The following is a 25,968-nucleotide window of genomic DNA, read 5'->3' as shown; positions in this document are numbered from 1 at the left end:
TCCTGCTTAAACATGGTATTGGACTAGAAGACTCAAATGAAGGTCCCCTTCAACACTATTATTCTGCTATCCCATCAGATCTTTCAGGAGGGACATTTTACTGGTGGGACACAAGAGACGAGCCTTTTCTGCCACTGTAGTCCTTCTATATGTTTCTATGTATGTTTTATTATTTTAATGTGATTTTGTAAAAATGTTTTTTGTGGATTTTATTGTAACCACCCCCTTTTGCTTTGTCCAAGATTGGAGACCATGCAAATTTGATAAGTAAGTAAACAAATCTCCTTTGGAAGCCTTGATTGTTCACAAATGGCTGTGATGCTGAGTGTGCACCCTCCCCACAAACAGGATATTGTCTCCATCCTAGTAGAACCTTTGTAGAGCCAAAATGATTCCTTCTCATACATACAAAGCTAGAGGGTCATGCATTATTTTGTGGCATGTCCGTGACTTACCCTGTTTCCCTGAAAATAAGCCCTCCCTGGATAATAAGCCCAATCGGGCTTTTGAGCCCATATACTAAAATAAATCCTCCCCTGAAAATAAGCCCTCCCTGAAAATATTGCAACACAGCAGCAGCCATGAGGTGACCATGCTTGCCGCCTCCTGCACCTCAAAAATAATAAGACCTCCCCGAAAATAAGGCCAAGCACTTATTTCAAGGGTCAAAAGAAAATAAGACCCTGTCTTATTTTCAGGAAAACATGTTATTTAATTGACTATTTAAGATTGGTTAAGTTTGGAAGCCTTCTAACACGAGAAATATCCTGGAGAAAACAAAAACAAACCCCATCTGATCCAATATTGATTTACCAGCAGTAGCATTTGTACTGATCTGCGCATTTCTAGCTGCCACTCTGATTGAGAACAACAAAGAGGTAGCCCTGATTGCTTCCTTGCACACCTGTTCATATAGTACCATCCTTTGCTTTCTGTTGACTTACTGGTAAATGTGATGTTGAAGCCACGCTTCTCAGTGGAGTGATCTGTCTGGAATTCCAACCTGGCAACATGGCCACTACTGGTCAGAGAAGATGGGAGTTGGTTTCCAGAGAAGGTCCCAAGGGTGGGTGATTCAGCTGTTCCACCATCCTTCACCGCCAAGAAGTCAAACTGAGGCTCCACGTCAAAATCATTGAAAGCCAAATGGATCCGACTTTCAGGTTTTGCGATGATTAGCCAAACGCAGTGCAAGCTGCTGCCATATTCCTCGGGGTAATTCGGGGAGAGCACAATCCCAGATGGACTAGTGAAATTGAAGAAGCAGGAAACTGCAGTGAGAAAAACAAAAGAAAGGGAGGAAGGAAGAGGAGAGGAGTGTCACAATGCCTGCAACTTAATCAGATGAATTTAATGCCAGTTCTTTGCATTTTTGAGGTTGTAAAGACAATGTAAAAAGAAAAACAGAAAATGAAATTCAAGAATTGCTATCTTGTCAGTTAAATATAAAGCTATCTATTTCTCAAAGCAGCTTTTCTCCCTTTAATCTTTGTTTTGTTTTCTATTTTCGTACTTTGGAATATTCATCAACAGTAAAACTTCTAGACTGGAGATCTCAGTATTACACATCAAGCTACAAATAGAAATCCTGATTATATTACAAAATAATTATATGCAGTTTGTGATAGCCTATCAGTGCCACACTTAGTTTTATCTGTACAATTGAAGGAACTGTACGATTAACACCTCAAATTTATACCAATGCATTTTTTTTCTTATCTTTAAAAGTTTTAAGTTATCAAATTATTGCATCAGGAAAATTTAGGTGTGTTTTCTTTTGTAGAAATGCCAGTGTACCTAACTGATATCTGAATTCTGTAATGTATTAATTGGATCTTTTATACAATAAAAAATGAACTACCAAAAAGGGGGAAAAATAGAATTGTTGTCCTCTTTGATTGAAGATAAATTCAGAAGAGTGAAGGATAATTAAAAATAATATATATAATACAACATCTCTATTGTATATGATACAACGTTCAATCCCCCCCCCCCCAGTTTCAATAAATAAGTAGGAATTTTCAAAGAGGAGAAAGTAGGTCTGAATTCAGGTTGAAAATGCAATAAAGGAAAAAGCAATATTTATTGACCCTAAAGGGGTCTTTGCTAATCTGCTTTACAGGATGAGTAATTAAAGTGAAAAAACCAACACTCTTTACATAATATGTCAGTTAAAACCGTCTATATGAAGTTGTGGAAAACAACCCAAATCTTGGAACTTAGGAATATTACGTTAAATATGAGATACCGCAATTGGATATGATAAAATTATTTGGTTGATTTTGGCATTCCAAGTCTATTTGTGTATTTACTAGTTTTAAGTATATTTTTCTAGAACATACAGTATTTGAAATAATTTTCTGACAAAAGGTTTTGAAATTGACCACTGACATTGATTTAATGATTCGTAGAATAAGCTCAGGGTAAAGGTAAAGGTTCCCCTCATACATAAGTGCTAGTTGTTCCCGACTCTAGGGGGCGGTGCTCATCTCTGTTTCAAAGGTGAAGAGCCAGCACTGTCCAAAGACATCTCCGTGGTCATGTGGCCAGCATGACTAAAGGCCGAAGGCGCACGGAACACTGTTACCTTCCCACCAAAGGTGGTCCTTATTTCCCACCCACCCACCCACCTACAGGCTAGGTCTGTTTGTAGTACAAATTGAAGGGCAGACCCAGATGGAGAAAAATACAAAATTTGAGGGAGCTAAGGTCTCATTTCAAAAGTTTGTTCCCCAAAACAGTGTGACAATATATGTGCAATCCTCCCCAAGGCATTACTGCCATTAGTAAATGAGGAAAAAGAGGTAACAATTCTGTCCTGGAACATGACACACACAAACAGACACACACAGAGTACAAAGCTATGGCCAACACTGAAAGCAGTACCTGCTACTCATGTGAAAAGAAATCTGTAATGAAACCAATGTAATAATTTTCATTAAGATCTGAAACTGTCCTCTTTAAAATAATGTTTGCTATGAACAGAGCGAGGTAAATTTGTTTTGTTTCTATAACATTAACCTCTAAGTACAAGTATATTTGATATTTATACCTTTAAGCACTAGGATTTTTGTTTAAAAAAAACCATCTACTTAAACATTTTTGCAACTGTCTTCCTCAATATACGTTTATTTTTTCTAAACACATTTTCCTAATATACGGTATTCTATGTTGTATGCAATTTATACAATACTTATTTTTTTAATTCCAATATTTTGTGTGTTGAATGGCATGCCACCTTCCAGGGAAATACCAAAATCAGAATACAGAATTTCAGTTTGTATAACAACTTCAAGCTGCACCAAGATAGATATATATTTAATAATTAAACAAATTTATAGAACCATTCATCCATCTTGACAAACCTAACTTTCAGTGACCAACAATTTATAACTCCAATTAAAACACTTATTTGAATGTTGAATTATAAACCAAACAAGTTTTGCCCAATTATAGAAACTTAAAGAGTGAATGGTCCAAGGTATCTAGAGGCTAATTAGATAACAGGCGCACCCTCATTTATCATACCTATCAGAGAGAAGAGATAAATTAGATAGAAACAACAGAAAAATATCTGTACAGTTGAATTATGGAGTTCTTATGGAACAGCTTGCCTACAGAAGTTGTGAGTTTTCCATCACTGGAGGTTTTTCAGAAGCGATTGGACCTCCATTTGTCTGGAATGGCATAAGATCTCCTTTGATCAGGGAGTTGGACTAGAAGACCTCAAAGGTCCCTTCCAATTCTGTTTTACTGTTACTGTTATTGAAGAACAATTTAAAGTCACCACAATAGCATCTCCTTTCCTATTTCTGTTTTCCAACCATATTGGATATTCTCCAAGGAAGAAAATGAGAGTATACTTTAAATCGTATATAAATAAATCCCTTAGAATTGAATTATAGCTGGAATAAAGGAAAACCAATGCAATTTCCATGTTTTTATTTTACATTTCTTGTAAAGTCATCTCCACCTCTTGGGATGCTAAATTTTACAATACAAACCCATCTTGGGTAAAGGAACAATTTTGTTGGTTTGGTTTGAAAGGCCAGCATTCAGTTTACCTGAATATCATTAGATTTGGTGTTATAAAAGACAGGGGGACAGTCTCCTTCCTACCCATCTCTGTCCACAGTGGCACTGTGTGAACATCCTTTCAAGGATACTCAAGACAGAGGCTCAAACGCAGAATATCTATATCAATCTCTGCTTGCTATGGGAGAAGACAGTAGAGCCCTTCTTCCAATATGTCAAGTATCAATTTCCAGAATATGGAGGCTACACGTTCCTCCCGACTATCATCTTTCCCAAAACTGCAAACTCTTTTTTTCCTACTCCTCTTTCTCTCTTCCTCAGGATTTCTGGCTATTTCAAAATATAAAGTTATCTCTTCTGCTCATCAAGCGGCTGAGCTTTCTACATTGCCCACCCTTTTCCCCAGTCCTCCTGGGTTTAATTCCAAACAGCTGCTATGGGCGGAAGCCAAATTGTATCTCTCCCTTGGACTTGCCATGATAATTTTATACACCTCTATCACATTCCCCCCTCCCATTCCCAAAAGTGGTTCCAACATTCTGTAGATAGCAGGCATGGATGGTTAGACAAATACCATGAGAAGCCCTAGAAAAAAAGTTGCCATGGCATTCCCTGAGCAGCGTGCAAGGAATCTACTACTCAGAGTCCAGCAAATAAAACAACTGTATTCCAGCTCCTGATATGCACTTCCATGCCGATTTAAGGCAAAAACCGCTCCCCATCCTCTGCCATTATGCCATCATCAGAAAGGAGACCAGCAGCTTCAGCTAACGAGGTGTGAAGCCAGATGGTGGCATAGTGAAGGCAATTAAGAAAAAAATGTTTAGAGCACAACTGTGAATATGGATCTTGCTCAGCCATCGAGAGGGAGCGTTTACCACACTGTGGCTGATGAGGTCCATTGGCTTCCCATAGCAAAGAGGATCTTTAATTGGACCCATCTCCTGGATGTCCAATCCATTTACAGCGAGGCTGGTTTATTCCACCTGCAAACGTTTGCCTTCCACATTTTGCCTGCCTCCTCCTGGTCCTTGCCCATCACCTACAGCCCACAGCAGACATTTCATGCTAATTAACAAGCAGGAATATAATGATGCTCAGATGCGCTTTCTTAAACATATAACTATAATGAACTGGGCCTATTTGTCATGTCTTTGCTTGTATTTTCTCCTTGCCAAATGGCTAATGGCTGCATTTTATCTTTTAGTGGCTAAACAGAGGCTGACAAACTTCTATTGGCTTCACTTTGAATAATGTGTGTTGTTTTAATTAGGGTGATGAGGAGTAAGTTGGATTGTCCAAAGGAGTTTTATTTGGATGGGCTGAAGGGAAGAAGGTAGATTTGTACCAAATACTCAGTTTTGTTTTATGTTTGTGCATGTATTTATGTATGTTCCTAAAGGAAATCAACCTGGCCCTAACCTTAACCCTAACCCTCACAGCTTCAACCTCAAACTGTCTACCGTGGAACTCACCCCATTCCTAAGAGGTCCGTAAAGGGGGCAGGCATAAGTGCACCAGCATGTCTCCCATCCCTGTCCTACTGTCCCCATTTATTTGTATTCATTTCCTTTGTTCATGTCCATGTTCATACTTATACCTGCTATCTTGTACATGTTTGACAAACTAATTAACTAAATAAATATTTTGGCCAGCAAATGGGGAGAGAGAACTCATCGGGAAAGACCCTGCTGCTAGGAAAGAGTGAAGGCAAAAGGAAAAGGCCACGGCCGAGGATGAGATGGTTAGATAGTGTGATTGATGCGATGAACATAAATTTAGGCAAACTCCAAGAGACAGTGGAGGACATGAGGGTCTGATGCAGGGGTGGGTTTCAACCGGTTCGCGGCAGTCCCCGCGAACCGGTTGGTCGGCGAACCCGGAAGTAAGTAACTTCCGGGAACGGCGAAGGGGCCAGCCGCCCGCCCGCGCTCCTTATCCAGTTTTGACGAGTTCTGCGCTTCCACGCATGCGCAGGATGCATACAGTGCCTGTGCGATCCTCCAGGAGCAGCTGGAGCATCGCACAGATGCTAGTACGCATGCGTGCACTGCATGCGTGCACAAGGACGCCGCTGGCCCCGTTCCAACCGAACCGTTTGGAACGGGGCGAGAAACCCACCACTGGTCTGGTGTGCTAAGGGTTCATGGGGTTGGGAAGAATCAGACAAATTTTGTGACTGAACAAATGTGTTATGTGTATAAGAAAAAAACAGGAGACCATATTTCTCTTTCTTAGCAGTTTTCTACCAAAGTTTAAGTGAATTTCAACTAATAAATGTTTTGTCCTACACATTGGCAATAAATATCAGAACACCAAATAAATTTGGGCAGAAATGATCTTGTAGATGACCCTCACTCTGTCAAGGACCTTGGAGTACTCATCTCAAATGATCTAAGCCCCAGAGCTCAATGTAACAGCATTGCCAAAAAAAACATTAAGAGTTGTTAACTTGCATTGCTAACAAGGGCATACAAAACCTTTGACAGACCAATTCTTGAATGCAGCTCGTCCGCCTGGAACCCACACTGCATATCGGACATAAACACGATTGAGCAGGTTCAGAAGTATTTCACGAGAAGAGTATTCCACTCCTCTGCCCACAATAGAATTCTCTATGCCACCAGGCTTGAAATTTTGGGCTTGGTCAAACTGGAACTGCACCACCTAAAGTTCGATCTAAGCATAGTACCCAAAATTGTCTGCAATAATGTCTTGCCTGTCGATGACTTCTTCAGCTTCAACTACAATAATACATGGGCAAATGATGCAAACTCAAGGTAAACCACTCCAAACTGGATTGCAGAAAATACAACTTTAGCAACAGAGTGGTCAATGCCTGGAATGCTCTACCCGACTCTGTTGTTACATCCTCAAAACCCTCACAGCTTCAACCTCAAACTGTCTACCATAGACCTCACCCCATTCCTAAGAGGTATGTAAGGGGCGCGCGTAAGTGTACCAGCGTGCCTACCATCCCTGTCCTATTGTCCCCACTTATCTGTATTAACTTCTTTTGTCCATGTTTATGTTCATACCTATACTTGTTATCTTGAACATGTTTGAAAAACAAACAAAGAAAAAAATAAAATAAATATTGGTGAATTTTCTGGGAGCGATAGAAAAGTACTTTGGAGCCAAAGGTAGAATGCTTCAATTGTGATCATTTTAAAGGTAATAGGACTTTCCTGGAGAGAATATTTCCTGAGGCCAAAAATATCTTGAAACATTTGTACACTGAGACAAAAAGAACTAGGAACTAAAACCAGAACTAGTGAAAAACAAAAACAGAAAAAACTAGTGCTAAGTAGAAAATTCCCTTGCACGCAATTCATTTCTTAAAGGAAATATTGCTTGCAAAAATTCTTTGGAAAGGGAAGAGAATATGGAACAATTTTGTGAAAATCCTTAAGGTTCTTGCAGTGATTTAATGATGAAGTGACTAAAGGATATGTGTGAGAGTCATTAATCTGCTTTCAGTGTTTTTAAACATTTCTGAAATATTTAAAAAATCTGCAGCCTCTCTGGTCTTCTCAGCTCCTATTAATCCAGAGGGAAGAGATAAAGAAAGATGTCCTCACCCTCCGCCATCCAACCCCCCCCCCCATGGTACTTTTTCAGCTTTGTTTATTGTTATCATGATTACCAGGAGAAAAAAAATTCTGCCTTAAAAAAAAGATTTTTCAAATTAAAGAAATCCCCTGTACCAGACATTTGAAAAATTTGTGACACATTACCCTTTTAAAGTAAAAAAGGGAGTTTATGCGATGCCAATGGTTAGAATTTCACTGCAATTCAACTTGAACAAAAAATAAATCTACTGTTTAATTTCAATCATTAAATGTTTCTCTGTATATCAGATAAAAAAGTGACATAACCTTACAAAATTGTAAAAAAGGAAATAAGAGAAAAAATCCCTAATTATTTGAAACCTTAATTTAATGAGGAGGATGGGCTGCTTATTTTTGCATAATCTCAAACATGTAAAGATAGGCACTTATTCACCAAAAACAGAAAGAAAAGGTGTTTCTTAAACCAGCTTCTTTTGAATGGCTCTAAAAATGCTGCCGCTTATAAAATATTGCAGGCTTAAAATTATCTTGGGTTCCTCTTTCTCCCAGCGTAGCTCAAACTGAGGTAATCTCTCTTCTCTTTCAGTTCTGGTGCTGGTAAATTGGTCTGTATACATTGCAATTATCTTTTCACTGAAGTTGCAAATCCCTGGTCCCTTCCTCTTCATTTTTGAACCATCCCTTAAAGACCTATAAAATACATTTACATGACTTTCCACATCTAATTCATTTTAAACCAGATGTTAGTTAAACTTAAACCTGGTTTTGTAGTTTAATATAAACTGTTTTTCTCAGTTGCAATGTATGGCTGTAAAAGTTGGATCACAAGAAAGGCTGAGCACCAAAAAAATGAGGCCTTTGTACTATGGTGCTGGAGAAGAATCCTGTGAGTCTCTTGGACTGCAAGGCCATCAAACCAGTCAGTCCTAGAGGATATCAACCCTGACAGCTCTTTAGAAGGCCAGATGCTGAAGAGGAAACACCAATACTTTGGCCAGGAAGGACTCACTGAAGAAGAGCCTGATGCTGGGAAAGACTGAGGCGACGACAGAGAATGAGGTGGCTGGATGGTGGCATCGAAGCAGTAGGCATGAGTTTAAATGGAATCTAGAGGATGGTAGAGGACAGTAAGGTTTGGAGGAACATTGTTCATGGGACCGCGATGGGTCAGACACGACTTCACAACTAACAACAACAACATAAACTGAATCTATTTGGATATTTTATGAGTCACTGTATTGTGCAAATGCAGAACATGAGTTAATTCAATGACCAGATTAATCATATTGTGTGAACACTGCTAATACAAATAAAGGCTGAGAGCTATCAATCCAGGTAGCAGAAAGGTAACTACTTGCCATCTGAACTCCCCCCTCCCCCCAAAAAAATCTGGTATTAATGTTGCACATAGCTGCATAATTCTGGAAAGGCTTGGGTTGAAATCCTCCTTGAAATTAAAAGAGAGATCCTTAGCCAGGCTTAATTAGCCTAATCATGGAAAACAATATTTAATTCTATTTTCCCCATTCATTTATATTCTACAATTGTAGTACTCTCAAGGTGAATGCAGAGTAATCTACTTCTGAATATTGTAATTGAAAAATGAAATAATTATGTGTATGAAAAAGGCATCTGTTGGAAGGGTCAAACAAGTCAAGAGGTGGTCACAACTTTCTCTTGACTTTTGTTGACACTCCCCCCTTCTGAAGATGCCTCTAGCACAATTGTGATAAATGAAACAATTTGCTTTCTTTGTAGGAATAGGAGAAACCATGAAGGTTAGTAATTTGTACATATTAAGAAAAAGCTACAGTTTCCCTTATAGTGCTGTCCAAACTACTCTTTAGAATGTGCACAACAAATAGATTTGGTCATCTGGCTTGGCCATGGATATGCATTTGCAAACACAGGAAGAGATTCAGAAGAGATTTCAGAAATTATTCCCTATTATTTGAGCAGTATCTGGTGGGCCATTTCTTTTTCAAGCCAACAATCAAGGAACCAAATTTAACAAGATTAATAGAGTCCCAGTGGGATTTTAATCTGCAGTTTTACTTTGCTGTGGCAATTTTTTCCTGAAGCTCAAGGAACCACCCACAGTTGATTTAAAATTTAGCAGTCCTTAGAAAGGAATAAACAATTTATATACCTCAATGCTTCATTCTTTGAAAATTAGCTGTCAACCTAAAAACAGATGTACAACAAACAGATGGGTATTCAATCCAGGTTACGATTGGAGTGAATTGATGATGGTGGTGGTGCTGATTCAGAAGACATCCAAGAAATAATGTATGGTATAGCCTTCTATAGTATTAACTATAAATTATAGATTTAGCTACTGTTATTTCTGAAAGGGCTAAAATGGAAAAGAAAGCCAGAAAGTAGGAAAAAGGCAAAATAATTAATACGGCACTTAAATGATAAGAAAAGTAAGGGGCATGATTCATACAAGAATGCATGACACATAATGATACATGTAGGCATGAATACAATAATTACTACAGACTTCAGCAAGATGATGATTTTAAGTCGAGAATAAGGTCAGGTAAAATAAAAGAACGTCACACTCCTATACCATTGAGAATAAATATTTCCTTCAAAGATTGCTCTGGATGTAGTACCATATATCAATGAATTACAGAAATATACTCATCTTGCCATCATTGTATCATTTGAAAGCAAAACAACAACAACAAATTTGGGGGTTAAACAAAGGTCAAACAAAGGAATGAATTTCTGAAATATGACAATCTAAAATTAATCTATAAACTCTGAAATAGATTGTCAGAGTGTGCACAGTGTGAATACTATTTTGAGACTAGCCAGGAATAAAATACAGTATACAGAGGTTTTGTTTTTCAGACAGTGGTTTATCTACACCGTTTCAGCAAGGTCTCACTCGCCATCATCAGGCTGGTGTTTTTGGCTTGTGATCGGAGTGTGATAGGAGCTGCAGTCTTTCTATAAATCTTGGTGTGTGTGTGTAGAGTGTTGGTGTTGTTTCAGTAAGTGGATTGATTGGATGTATGGCTGTATCATGATTAGTAGATTGGTGCTGATTGGTGTTGGCTATGTGTCCATTGTTGTTTTATGTTGTAACCGCCTGGGTGGTGGGTGGGGCTCATTTGTTTACCAGGGCTGGTTACAACACAAAACAACAATGGACACACAGCCAGCACCAATCAGCACCAATCTACCAATCATGATACAGCCACACATCCAATCAATCCACTTACTGAAACAACGCCAACACTCCACACATCCCCATCAAGATTTATAAAAAGATGGCAGCTCCGACCACACTTTAAGCTGAAAACACCAGCCTGTGGATGGTGTGAGACCTCCCCAAAACATTGCCAAGACCATCTCAATCTTACAACAAGACCAGCATACCTAAACCCATGAAAACTTAAGAGTGTGTGTGTGTGTGTGTGTGTGTGTGTGTGTGTGTGTGTGTATACAATTCACTTTGGAAATAGAAGCAAACAACCAACTTTCCTTTCTGGACGTCCTAATCTACAAAAAATCCAATGGCTCCCTAGGACACACCATCTACCGGAAAATAACACACACCAACCACTACTTAAACACACAATCCCATCACCATTCTGTACAGATCAACTCTGTAGCCAAGACCCTCATCTCCAGAACCAAATGCCTAGCTGACAAAGACCACCTGAAAACTGAATTACACACTCTCACAAACATATTAATCTCCAACTGATTCCAAAGAAAAACAACCTAATCCAAAGGGAGACTCCCCACAAAAACCGAGACACAGAACAGGACAATGGCATCACCCTCCTCCCTTACATCAAAGGCACCACAGATAAAATCAGCAAAATTCTCCGCAAACACAATATCAAGAGAGCCTTCAACATTGACCAAAAAATAGCCAACATTTTAAGAAACCCCAAAGACAAAATCCAGCTAGAAAACCAAGGAATCTACGAAATACCATGCAAAATCTGCCCTGCAACATACATAGGACAAACAAATAGGAGAATAAATGCATGCATTGCAAAACACAAGAACGCAGTAAGAAAAAAAGAAGAAACTTCCTCCCTTTTCCAGCATCTTAAAGCTACAGGACATGAAATTAATTTTGAAGGAACCAGGTTAATCTCCAAAACAGAACACTTCAACAAGAGAATAATTATGGAAGCTATCAAAATAGAGAAACATCCCCACAACATGAATAAACGTGACGATACCTCCCGCTTACCAGACATCTGGAAACCAACCCTAGTCAACAACCGAGTCCCACCCACTACCCAGGACCTTACAACACGAAACAACAATGGACACACAGCCAGCACCAATCAGCACCAATGTACCAATCATGATGCAACCACACAATCAATCATTCCACTTACGGAAACAAAGGCAGCACTCCACACACAGACCAAGATTTATAGAAAGACAGCAGCTCCAACCACGCTTTAAGCCCAAAACCCAGCCAGAAGATGGCGAGTGAGACTTTGCTGAAACGTTACAAAGATAATCTCAATCTTACATGGGAAAAGGCCCATGAAAATCTACGAAAACATATACGTACATATATACATACATACATACATACATACATACATACATACATACATGTCAGTCAGTCAGTCAGTCAGTCAATCTTCAACTATCACACAGAAGCATGGAGAACTACAATGGAGATTGAAAATGAGGAGAGAGAAAGAGAGAGAGAGATGCCCTCACATGGCCTCCCTTATACAGACAGCTTCTTAAAGTGGCAGCAACCCTGCTGACTCATTCTCATTTCATCATCTCAGTTTACAGCCTTACAGCAGCTGGTCAACTATTAAATCATCATTACCATCATTACCTTAACATAGATGTTGCCCCATAATGCTTTCATTTAGTCAACTCTTTTTCTTAACACTAAAAGAGACATAGAGCTGTTTCCTGAGAGAGACCTGTAGAATTGGATTTCTATAAGGATGCAATGTGCAGCACACTGGGGCAGTTCATGTGAGGATGCTCCAGCTGTTAACTGTGGCTCAAACATTTCCTATCTGACCTAAAGAAAACCTTTTGCCTTTCCTTACATAGGAAAGACAGATTTTAAAGAAAACTTCAGGACTGGAAACACATAGATTGTGGTGGCACAGTGGCTAAGACGCTGAGCTTGTTGATCATAAAGATTGGCAGTTTGGCGGTTTGAATCCCTAGTGCTGCATAACAGAGTGCACTCCTGTTAAGATAAGGTAACAGTGCTCTGTGCGCCTTCGACATTTAAGAGCCAAGGTGGCGCAGTGGTTAAATGCAGCACTGCAGGCTACTGCTAGATCAGCAGTTCAGCGGTTCAAATCTCACCGGCTCAGGGTTGACTCAGCCTTCCATCCTTCCGAGGTGGGTAAAATGAGGACCCAGATTGTTGGGGGCAATATGCTGACTCTCTGTAAACCGCTTAGAGAGGGCTGAAAGCCCTATGAAGCGGTATATAAGTCTACTGCTATTGCTATTGCTATTAATCATGCCAGCCACATGACCACTGAGATGTCTTTGGAAAGTGCTGGCTCTTTGGCTTTGAAACGGAGATGAGCACCACCCCCTAGAGTTGGGAACGACTAGCACATATATGAGAGGGAAACTTTACTTTTTATAACTCATGGGGATGCCTATTTTTAAGGTGCAATGTTTCAATTTTATGTGGTGAATTTGATGTAACCCGCCAAGAGTTATGGCAATTGGGTGATGTAAATATCTGTATGATAAATACATCCATTTAAAAATTCTACTCTTGCTTGTAGCCTTCCCTGCCCTATGTGATCGTGTTAAAGAAGACAGCTGCTGAGAAAATGTGACAACAGATTATTCAGCATGATGCCTTGGATGGAACGGGCTCTCATTAGAGTTAACAGTGTGTTACAAATTTGTGTTTGATCTTTGATCGTAAATAAAGATGCATGTGTGTGCAAGATAACTGAGACATCTTTGTCAATTGACTGAGTGGGAGATGGGAAATGATGGCAAAAGAGTAACATTATTTTAATAAGTTCTACAGTAGAAAATATTTTTTTCTGTGTTACAGACTATCTACCTGGGCAGGCACATCTTTGAGAAACTTCTTACCCAAATCAAACAAACCAGCAACTTAAAAGGTGTTGCAGGAACTGCTCTGGGCACCAAAGGACAGCTAGGAATTAAAAAAAAGCAGAAATTGGAAGGTTTGATGCTTCCTCCAGGCATCCCAACCAAGGGAAATGTTTTAAGCAATCTCCAAATAAATAACATACATGCTGTACTAAACAATTTTGAGAGGATAATGAGAACTAGGCATGTAAAGATGAAAATAACTCTGATAAAAGTTCTGACAGAGATTTTAATTAATAACGCTCCTTCTCCCAGATTGCTATGTTAAACTTATGCTCCCCCTCCGATATAAATGCTTATTGAGTTTTGCTGACCAGACCCACTCCTCTTACTACATAGACCAGTGATTTTGATTTCTGAGCAGCTAACATCCCTTCACGATAAAAGTGACAAGCAGAAGCTGATCCTTTTTTTAAAACCTATTATTCAGAACTTTGATAGGAGGCAAATTGACAGACTGAGCAATTGGTTCCTTTCAAGTCTGAACAGTATTAATGTCAAAAATACATGGATGGGGAAGAAAATAACACCGGATTCTCTTAATGAGTGGAGACCATGCTCTTCACTTTGAGCCAAGCTTTTCTGTGATATTGCCTAGGGGGAGAATACAAGCTTTTGAGATGGGCAGAGGATTTATAGACTTGTTGACATCTTCTGCAATTAGCCAGCCCCTGGGAAGCTCTAGCAATCCAGTCAGTCAACCTTTGGTAACCCATACTCCATTTATGGTTTTTTCAAATCACTGGACATAGTTTATTCAGGTAAAGGTAAATGTTTCCCCTTGCATATATGTGCTAGTTGTGCCCAACTCTAGGGGGCAATGCTCATCTCCGTTTCAAAACCGAAGAGCCAGAAGTCTCCCTGGTCAGGTGGCTGGCATGACTTAATGCCGAAGGCGCACATAACACTGTTACCTTCCCACCAGGGGTGGGTTGCTAATCCCGTTCCAACCGGTTCGGTTGGAACGGGGCCGGCGGTGTCCTCGTGCATGCATGCAGTTCACGCATGCATCTTAGCGCCTGCACGATGCTCCAGCTGCTCGCGGAGACTTGCGCAGGTGCTGTATGTGCCATCCAGCTGCTCACAGAGAATCGCGCAGGCGCTGTATGTGCCATGTGCCTGCGTGGAAGCGCAGAAGCCTTCAAAGACCGGTAAGGAGAGTGGGCGGGCAGGTGGGCCCTTCGCCATTCCCGGAAGTTACTTACTTCCAGGTTCGTCGACCAACCGGTTCGCAGGGACCGCCGCGAACCGGTTGAAACCCACCCCTGCTTCCCACCAAAGGTGGTTCTTATTTTTCTACTTGCATTTTTACATGGTTTCGAACTGCTAGATTGGCAGAAGCTGGGACAAGTAACAGGAGCTCATTCCATTATGCTGTGCCATGGATTCAAACTGCCGAACTGCCAACCTTTCCGATCCACAAGTTCAGTGTCTTAACCACTGAGCTACCATGTCCACCATTATTCAGGATGCATCAACAGCTTCCAAGGTTGTTCATATCTGGTCTTTACAGCAGTTCCCTGTTCCTCAGCCCAGCTGTCTTTAGCAGATTAAAGCAATTACCCACTAATAGTCTGGCCTACCGCCTTACGATAAAGAGGTTTTCAGCGATTTCCCCCCTTCAATACATGGATTGGATCCATACAAGACATCAAAGCATAGAGTATTGAACTGCTGGAAAAAGTAAGAGATACACCAAGCAGTCCAAATTTTGGCAGTAATAGCAGTGAGCCTTTATCACAGCTGAGACATAGTAGCAAAGATGAACAGGAAGGAGGTAGTGGATTTCAGGACAATAATTCATGGATCCTCCTTCCTAGGACTGTGGTGCTCCAGGTGGTGATGAATCAAATGATAATGGAAATGTAAAAAAAAAAAAGTAATCTAAACCTCTTTAATGAACATTATGCTCTCCATGCTTCCACTTGGACTTAGAAAGATTAGTTGGCTTCCTGTCCAAAATGGCCGAAAGAGGATTTGATTGTCAGTAAAGCACCCTCCCATTCCATAGAGAATCAGGTTATTTCAAATCATGTTATTTATACTGCCCCTTATTACAAACATAAAGGTAAAAGTTCCCTTGCACATATGTACTAGTCATTCTTGACTCTAGGGGGCAGTGCTCATCTCCATTTCAAGGCCGAAGAGCCAGTGTTGTCCGACGATGTCTCCGTGGTCATGGCCAGCATGACTAAATGCTGAAGGCGCACAGAATGCAGTTACCTTCCCCCCAAAGGTTGTTCCTATTTTCTCTACTTGCATTTTTACATGCTTTTGAACTGCTATGTTGGCAGAAGCTGGGACAAGTAATGGGAGCTCACTCCATTATGCAGCACTAGGGATTCAAACCGCCAAGCTGCCAGACTTTCCGATTGACAAGCTCAGTGTCTTAGCCATTGAGCCACTGCATCCCTATCATATTACAAAAGGGGAGAGGGGAAAGCTGCACAGACAAAGAACTTGGACAAAACAGTATTAAATGTTGAGAGAAAATGAAAACTCTTGCTTAGTCAGAGCGGAAGACTTTCCCATCTGTAAATCCAAGACAATCATACAGACAAAGCACTAACAAATTCAATACTCAGAACCTATCAATGGAAGAGATGAGGAACAAGATGTGATGGTGATGCATACATTCAAAAACTTGCCATAGGTGGATCAAAATAATGTAATTCTTTTGATAAGATACCCGAAAGAACTCATTAACATTCTACTGAGAGATGTACAAACCACTGCACCTACTATGCATTCAGGTTTACAAAAATATGCTGCATTTCCCTTTGTAGAAGTTTTCTCGCCTTTGGTTCACTTAGGAAGTGTTAATACATGTAATATTAAAAGGGTTGTGTAAGCTTTTGGATGCCACACTTCTGTGGAAAAATCAGCAAGTCTCATCCCATGAGGCACACAGACAAGTGATGATATATAAGGGTTGATATTTTGGGCCTACTAGCTCTACACTTAGAATCTTAATCTGCAGTTGCTGGTTTCCTTCATTTTAATCTTAACAAGAACCGTCTCCCTGAGTCCCTTTCTGCAAGACTTTCAAATAATGGTCTGAGAGAAGCCTGGAAGCATGAAGCAATCAAGCACTGAGGTCATCCAAGTGTTCCTTATAGCAGCTTCAGACTCAGCAATAAAAACATTGGAAATCCAAGGCCAGCGTGGGAGGAAACAGAGATAAAGCTTCGGATATGAAAAATAAAATATTTAGAAATCTTGTATGCTAAATGAATCTCTTTGTCCAGAGAAGTCCATGTCTTACTGTCACCTGGAACCTTGACAGACATTTCCAAATCAAACTGGGATTTATCATGGGCTATTTTTTGGCTAGTGATTTTCCATAGTTTCTCCTTGCCTATATATCACTCAATATTGAAAAAAAGATAACCAGATTATCTTTACAGACAATCAGGTCCGATCAGGAGAACATCTTTTCTAGTTGAACAATTCCAGATATGTCAACCTATAGTTTCCATTATCCTTAGCATCCATCACATCTGGGAGGACACTAAGTTGGGGAAGACTGCTTTAATGCACCTTTCCATAATGTGATGGCAAACTTGTCCCCATTTGAGAAGTTTGAGACTTCTGGACATTATAAACCAATATGTTTTAAGGCTACCTGATTGAGAAAATCTGATGTAAAAATGTTAGAAATTCTGTTTTACATAAAGCAACACAGAGCAAACAAGAGTACAGTCACCATGTGCTTTACTACTTAAATATTTAACTGTAACAGGAAACAAGAAACTCTACTTAAAACAAAAGAGCATAGAGGATATATACCATAGATCCAAACTTGTAAATACTGCCATTACTGGCTGGATACTACTGTAGTTGTTGTACAGAAATACATTCCAACAATGAATTCCAACAAGCAAGTATTTTAACTTTTCTTATGTTTTTTTAAGCAGGAATGGGGTAGCATTAAATTATTTTGTTTCATTTGCTGAACCACCTCCAAGCCAACCTCTTCAAAACAAAGCATTTATCCACTATCTTTCATTTTCCACAACTGCTGTTCTAGGACTTGATTTGACAAAGTGCACTGTAGGAAGGAAGGAAGTGGGGGAATGATGAAAAAAGAAGGTAATGACCAATTGACAAGTTAATTTGGCCTCTGTGAAAAAGTCATCAGAGCTAAAAGAAAATTATAGAGTGATTCTGGAAACAGCGAGGAGAAACTATTGATCACAGTCTGAATTTTATAATCCTGAAAGGAGATGCAGGCGCTGTGTTCAAAAGACAATACTCTTAAATAGCAGCCTATTTATGATGCGGAGAGAAATGGATAATTCAGCAGGTATAATCAAATCATTATGAGATTAACAAGGGAAAAAAATCATTGTGTTTTAAGAAGTGAAAAATTATAGTAAGAGAAAGAAATTATTTTTGGGTGCCCAAAAGGCCTATCTAGGGGATTAGCGGGTATATGAAACCTCAACAGCAGCATAAAATTATTTGGGCTGTTTAAATAAAATGAACTGACATATGAAGTCAAAGTAGGGTTGTGAACATGTCTGACAAATTACTTTGCTGTGCTAAGGGCTGGAATGGAAGGCCTTTGAAATAAGAACTGTACACTAACACTGTACAATTCCACAGAGAAGATGACAAATTAGCCTGAACATTTTGCGCCCACGCCCACACATGCGTGCACAAACACACATATGCACGTGCACACACACACACACACACACACACACACACACACACACACACTATCCCCTGAAATCATTGTCAGGCATATCAATTCCACCTTGATTTTCATTATGTTCGGCTGACATTCCTGCACAAGTTTGTTGGGTTGTGGTATGCCACCACATTTCTACAAGGTTAACCACCTTATCAAAACCAACCAGCAAATGCCTATTTATTTTATTATATACTATTTGTAATTTTTCAGACCAAGTTAGTGGTCTATTGTATTTATTTACTTATTGGGCTTATATTTCTCTCCAACTGAAATAGATTCAGCAGCTTAGATACTGTCTTTCCATAAATAAGGTTTTAAAACATTTACCCAGACCAATCAGCAATAAATCACAATTCTGCACCAATGAATTAAAAAAAACCTGTTTTATAATGTTATTTATATCCTATGTTCCGCTTATATAAGCACTCTAGGTGGCTTATTAACAAGTAGAACTAGGGACAACTGGCCAGATATGACAATACAGAAGCCAGTAATAAACAAGCCTGCTTCCCCGATCTTCAAAGCTTCAATCCAATTACTCCCTAGAGCAGTGATGGCTCACCTTTTTTCTAAAGGTGTGCCAAAATTGTGTGTGTATGCGCTATCGCACGCACATGTGTGCCTACCACTGTGCATGCATGCATGACAACCACCACCCACCTACATATGTGTGTGCAACCCCCTGAGCATGCACACACGACCCCCTAGGGGGGAGCTTTTGCCCTCCCCAGGCCCTGGAGGCTTTCCTGAAGCCTGGAGAGGGCAAAAAAAATGGCCCAATGGCCCAACCAGAAGTTTGAATGAACTTCCAATTTGCCCATTGGGCCGTTTTTCGTCCCCCGCCTCCCCAGGCTTCAGGAAAGCCTTTGGAGCCTGGAGAGGGTGAAAAATGGTCCAACCCGAAGTTCAGGAACAAACTGTTTTTTTGCCCTTCCCAGGCTCCGGAGGCTTTCCTAAAGCCTGGGGAGGGCGAAAAGAGTCTCTCCTGGCCCACTGAAAGGCCGAAAATCAGCTGGCTGAGGGCTGCCATGCTGGCAAATATGTGCCATAGGTTCACCATCAGAGCCCTAGAGAAAGGAAGTAGTGGATATGATTTCCTACATGAAGTCTTCTGTACTTGTGTGAAAGCCAAGGAAAAGTGCAATGCCCAAGAATAGCACCTGTGCATGTGCTATTTGGTCACTTATAATAATGGATATCTCAGCAAGTGGCAATAATCACAAACTTTATTCATAGGGGGAAAAAAACTGTCAAGAGTTTGTTGCAGAAATCAAATCCAGAAAGCACACACAGGTAACTGATTCAGCAGGATTCATTAACTTCTTTTTATATACATAATATAACACATATACAATACCAAGAGTGGTTCTTCCAATGTGGTAGAGAGTACAAAAATACATAGGCAGAGGAGAGAAGTTTCCAGTTTCAGTTCAGAGTTCAGACTAGTTCTTAGCTTTTGCACAGACCCAGAGCTATAGTACTAAACCACGCCCAGGCTCCAAAGTGTTTCAACTCCCATTGGCTGACCTTGTCGCTATGTCCTATTCCACTTCATGAATGAATATACTCTGACACAAACCAAATCTCTTTACTCAGCCATAATGAATGACAAGGTAGATGACATTGTTCTGGCTAATTTCAATAACTTAATCAAACTGTTTCTATCATTGTTAGCTGCTCCCCACCACAACCAGTTACACATGATCCAAAAACACATCATACTTGATTTAATCACATAGCAATAAGGAAACTTGGAATTATCTAAATCATTATTTTAAATTTCCTTATATTCCTTTACATAAAAAAACCTGAATTTTTGTTTAGTTTCTGACCAATGAACCTGGAAAATAGGACAAGCAGTTAATCCATAAAAATAAGGAATCCTATGTGAACGAAGGCTGTTCAAGACTAGTATATGCCATCACTGAGAATGTGTCTGGAATTGTCTTTTTCTTGGGGAAAAAATCTACATTCTGTGTGCCAAGTTGATCTTAAAATAAATAGGATCTCCCCAGATAACAATATCTCTACTTTGCATGTTCTGAAATAATTTTTTTATTAAAAAAAAAACATTGATGTTATTCCTTTTAAGAAAAAAAACCAAAGGAAAACAATATGGGATGGAAAATACATTTCATAAATATAGTATGAAATCACAGCAAATCAAAAGACACCATCCTAACTAGCAAAGACAAACGGGAAAACAGGCCAATCCAAACCTTAATTAAATTATCAACCAAAACACACTAGCAGCAGCAGTAAAACAAATACATTTTCACAGAGGAAGAGATTGAAAGTATTTTGCAAAAATAGAGATATAGTTCAGTGCCATAAGGCACACAAGCCATTTTGTACTATAGATACATAAACAGAAGGAATCTGACACACTATTGTAGTCTAGGACAGGGGTTACCTGCCTTTCGGATCTTAGGGACCACTAAATTCATAATTTTAAATCCTGTAGACCACTAATATGAATTTTTAAAAATATAAATAGTATTTAGTGCAATATAAGAAATGCAAATAATTTTTCTGCAGACCACCAAATTTTTCTTGGAAACCACCGGAGGTCAGTGGTTGGTGACCGCTGGTCTAGGAAACCAGTTTCTAAATAAAAAAGCAAAGCCATGAAGTCCCCCACCCCCCACGGGTAGAGAAGAATTTCTGTAGAGTCATTCTTTGCCTAGCATTTAATTCTTTTTCCCAGTTCCCCCTTACCGGCATCACCAACCTCCCTGCCTACATTCATGACTCAGACCTTCCATCTGATAAAATTCCAGATCATTAAAACATCTGAATCTTGGCAGCAGAATGAATGATAGGTTAAGTAAAACTATGCAAATGTAAGTAATTAGCAAGAACAGTTATGCCTTGTAATCAATCACCGTAGCAGCAGGATATGTCTGGAACCTCCATAATTACATTTTTTTCCCTCCCTCCAGATTTGAGAAGGGCAATTGCTGTGAGATTGCCCTGTCATCATCTGGAACCAGAATGCAAGCTGTACCATAATGCTAAATTGTAGGCCTATTTGAAAACCCACCAGAATTCCTAAAATATTCCGGAACTTAAAAAAGAGATTACAAAAACTACAGAGGAGGTACCCTATCTATACGAACTGAGCTTCTTAAAACCTTAGCAAAAAAAATATATGAAAGTCATACATGAATATCTGACAGATTTTAAATGTTAAATGACAGGCTATAAATTATGCCTCTCAAGATATCGCTTTAATGTCCATTTTCTTTGCAGAGTTTGTGAATAAGATTTAATGACTTTTTAGCAAGATTCTAATGCCAATCAAATTTCACAGATTTTAGGGTTGTTGTTTTTTTGCTACTGAATTTTATTGTAACACTTTTGTAGTATGTCCCAAAGGTGCTTTTGCAAGAAACAACTGGGCTGTCTGGGTTTTCTTTGAAGACATTTCGCTTCTCATCCAAGAAGCTTTTTCATCTCTGACTGGATGGTGGGGAATGGATTCCTCACCATCCAGCCAGAGGTGAGGAAGCTTCTTGGATGAGAAGCAAGACGTCTTCAGAGAAAAAACAGACATCCATTTGCTTTTTGAAAAAGCACTTTTGGGACAACCATGACCTGGATGACTGAGAATCTCCATAGATTTTTGTAGCATGGTTCATTCTTCACTTCACATGATACAGTTAAAACAGTCCTAACCCACCTCTTGAAGAATTCAAAAATCCAAAGATCCACAGAACATGGAAAGATGTCTCAATGCAGAGCCATGATCAATGCTGCAAACCCTGTACAAAACCCTTACTGAAGTTAAACATAAAATGTTTTCTCATAATATCAAATTGAGTCTCTCTCTCTCTCTCTATCCATCCATCCATCCATCCATCCATCCATCCATCCATCCATCCATCCATCCATCCATCCATCCATCCATCTATCTATCTATCTATCTATCTATCTATCTATCTATCTATCTATCTATCTAGTACAAATATATATTACACAATGAATAAAGAAATCACAAAGAAGTCTCCAAAGGTGTTTTTACAAAAGGCAACTGGACTTTTGTTTGCTTTTCCTTGAAGATATTTTGCTTCTCATCCAATAAGCTTCTTTAATTCTTCTAAGAAGCTTCTTGGAACTGAATAAGCTTCTTGGATGAGAAGCAAAGCATCTTCAAAGAAGCAAACAAAAGTCCTGTTGCCTTTTGAAAAAGTAGTGATGATAATGAGGAACTTCATGTATGGCAAACTACTATTTTACTTCAGTAAAGCTAACCCTTCATTCAACCCTTTGATTTCTTAAGTGGAATTCCTCCCAAACTCCAAGACATTCCCAATCATCAAATGTTCTCTTTGAAATTAATACACAACTTAAAAACAAGATGAATAATAAGGGTGCTTAGAGGAGGGGGTCAAATGGCAGCCACAATCATAAAGACTGAAAATCTGACCCTTTTTAATTACTTGCACCAATCATATAAAAGAAGAGTTCCGATTGCATGAGCACAGCTACCATCTTGACTTTTTAACTTCCCATCCTTCAGACACCTTTGAATTATAAGAATGTGAGTAGTGATCAGTAAAAAATTGGACCTCCAAATCTATGTTTTGCTTCTGTTGTGGATAAACAGATGCTATGAGAAAACTTCAATAGACCACATTTCAAGTAGAGCAATTGGCAATTAAATATCTAGACATTTAGTCTTTGCAAGTTGGTACATTTTGCAGGCAGAGAGAAATAACTTGCCACTTTCTTTCTTTAGGAACAAATTCCATATAAAGAATGCCCAAAGCAAAGCAATGCACTAAAAGAAAACACTGCTAGTGATTTCCCCACAGATTAAGCTTGGCTGCATACATTTAAACGAAAGGGAAACAGAAGTTGAGCTGGAGAGCAGGGATCAATGAGAAGGAAGGGGTCAGGAGAAAAAAAGATGCTCAGTTTATTGGGAAAAGACAGAATACCTAATCTGAGTTGGCTCAAAGATCAACCTTTACTGCTGTTTGGGGAAACTAGTTCCACTTATTTTTGAATGAATGCAATGCAGTCCAGGTGTACTGTAGAAAATCTACCTTGGAGTAACAAGTTTACCCAAAATTCACTGAACTAACATCCCTCCCTCTGGTATCTATATATTGGGTTGGGCACCAGAGGGATCTTTGGGAGTTCCCCATGTGTCAAAAAAATAAGATAGTGGCTACAACTGCACAATCAAAACCCCTGGAATACGGTATCCAGTTTTGGTCACCATGATATAAAAAAGATGTTGAGACTCTAGAAAGAGTGTAGAGAAGAGCAACAAAGGTGATCAGGGGACTGGAGGCTAAAACATATGAAGAACGGCTGAAGGAACTGGGTATGTCGTTTAATGAAAAGAAGGACCAGGGGAGACAAGATACCTGTGTTCCAATATCTCAGGGGCTTCCACAAAAAACAGGAAGTCAAGCTATTCTCCAAAGCACCTGAGGGCAGGAAAAGAAGCAATGGGTGGAAACTCATCAAAAAGAGAAGCAACTTAGAACTAAGGAAAAATTTCCTGACAGTTACAACAATTAATCAGTGGAACAACTTGCCTCCAGAAGTTGTGAATGCTCCAACATTTGTCTGAAGTGGTGTAGGGTTTCTTGCCTAGGCAGTGGGTTGGACTAGAAGACCTCCAAGATCCCTTCCAACTATGTTATTCTGCTCTATTCTATCTTTTTTTTAAAAAAATACATGTAGCATACATGCTAAATGTCTGAGCTTTAACATCATAAATGCAGCCACCATTTAACTTATCTGACATTCCTGCCAAGGATATCTCTGGTTGGCATGATGTATTGAACCATAACTAATAATAGAGTTACATTTGCACAACCAGCTAGAACAGAAAAGTGGTGGATTGTTTTGTGATTTAGTGTGCAGACACAGGTTTAGACTGGGAAACCATGCAATCAAGATTGCATGTTGGGTATTTCCTATCTCCCTTCAGGTCTAATAACCAGCTGTGTATTTCAAAGAAGAGAGCCTTCAATGAAATGACTTGTCATCTGTAAATTTGGGAAAGGAAGCTGGCCCACCTTGACTCTTGGCACTGTCTCCCTGCATCATTGCAGTTATTGACCGTAAAATTTAAAGAAATATAGATGTAGGCAAATACAGTTCAACTGGGTAATTCTGTGTTCAATACATGTCTTTGTTTTATATTCAGTTCTGCTGACCTTTAACTCATAGTATGCTGCTGTGGCAGCCATTTTGGGTTAGTTCAAAGGAATCAAACAACAAAATAAATGAACGAGTATAGGAATAAACAGTAAATAAACTGGGGTGCCCTGAGAAGAGACACTATGAGGAGAGACACCAGTACAGGTGGTCTTGATTTACAATCAGTTGCTTTGCAACTCTTTGAAGTTATGACAGGCTCCAAACATGGGACTTATGACCCAGATTTGAAATTTTGTTTTCTGTGCTTCCCCTGTATGGTCATGTGACTACATTTTGGAAACTCAGCAAACAGCCTACGTTGACAGTAATTTCCAGTGCCACATAGTCATATGACCATGATTTACATTGTTTTTGCCACAAACTGGCATTTACTTTTAATTTCTAGCCAAAACCATCCCATAGACAGTTATGAGTTCACTTAACTAGTGCAATGTTCATTTAATGACCACAACATTCAGTTTATAATTGACACATTCACTTTACAACAGCTGCAAAACAGATAGTAAAATTGGGCTTCTTTATGACCATGGTTACTTATGACCGAAATTGTGGACTCAATTATGGCTGTAAGTCAAGGACCAACTGTACTTTTCTTCCGCATATCTTCTTTTCCACTTTCTTTGCAATTTCTGGGGAAACATACAAAGCTTCATTTTCCTTAAACATGATTCAGGACACAAGCTAAGGCCAAAAAGAAGCAAGCATATAACTTGTGAGATTTACATCATGATTGGCATAATTTGTTATCATAAAATGTACTATTTCCTGTCATCAAATGATGGGATAGACCTCAAATTGAGTGTATTTACTCAAATGTTGTAAAGAAATATGACAGAGCAACCTGGGCTGTATCTCATGAATTTTAATGAACTAAAAAAAAACCCATGTTCTCATGGAGAAAACTGAATATTAAATTATAAAGAACATAACATACAGTACATCTTTAAGACACATTATGTGGAGAACAGAAAAATCCAGACATCCATAACCAAAACATAATTTCCCTATTTCAAATTGAAAAGTGTTATTTCCTTCTTTAGATGCACATAAATGAGATGCCCATTTTCAAACAAATTGCCAACAAAATAATCACAAAGTCTTGAATGAGTCAGATAAATGTAACCTTACACTTGAAAACAATCACACTTAACTCAAGCAGAACTGTTTCACCATCACCATACAGTCTTTTGATTGTTTCAATTGCTCACATACTTCAGCACAGATAACCTATTGCAGCAATGCACTTCTCATCCACACAAAGATAATGTTAATTTACAGACGATTGTTACTCGTTGGATATTCAAGAGTATGCATCATCTTGAAGAAAATGAAATTTCCAGGGCCCCACTAGAGCTTAACGGTCAAGCT

General features: G+C 39.2%; 1 protein-coding gene across 1 annotated transcript in view; it reads right to left on the bottom strand.

Annotated features, from left to right (window-relative positions):
- The window catches only part of CSMD2 (CUB and Sushi multiple domains 2), a 735,331-nt gene that overhangs the window by 285,497 nt on the left and 423,866 nt on the right, over nucleotides 1–25,968 (bottom strand). The window contains exon 13 of the mRNA XM_032227842.1: nucleotides 945–1,271. Coding sequence (XP_032083733.1) covers nucleotides 945–1,271 — 327 coding nt within the window. The remainder of the gene's footprint in view (nucleotides 1–944; nucleotides 1,272–25,968) is intronic.

Source organism: Thamnophis elegans, chromosome 12 (genome assembly GCF_009769535.1).
Source record: "Thamnophis elegans isolate rThaEle1 chromosome 12, rThaEle1.pri, whole genome shotgun sequence".
Taxonomy (NCBI): Eukaryota; Metazoa; Chordata; class Lepidosauria; order Squamata; family Colubridae; genus Thamnophis; species Thamnophis elegans.
Note: the sequence above shows the minus strand (reverse complement) of the source record. Positions and strands in the feature narration are given on the sequence as shown.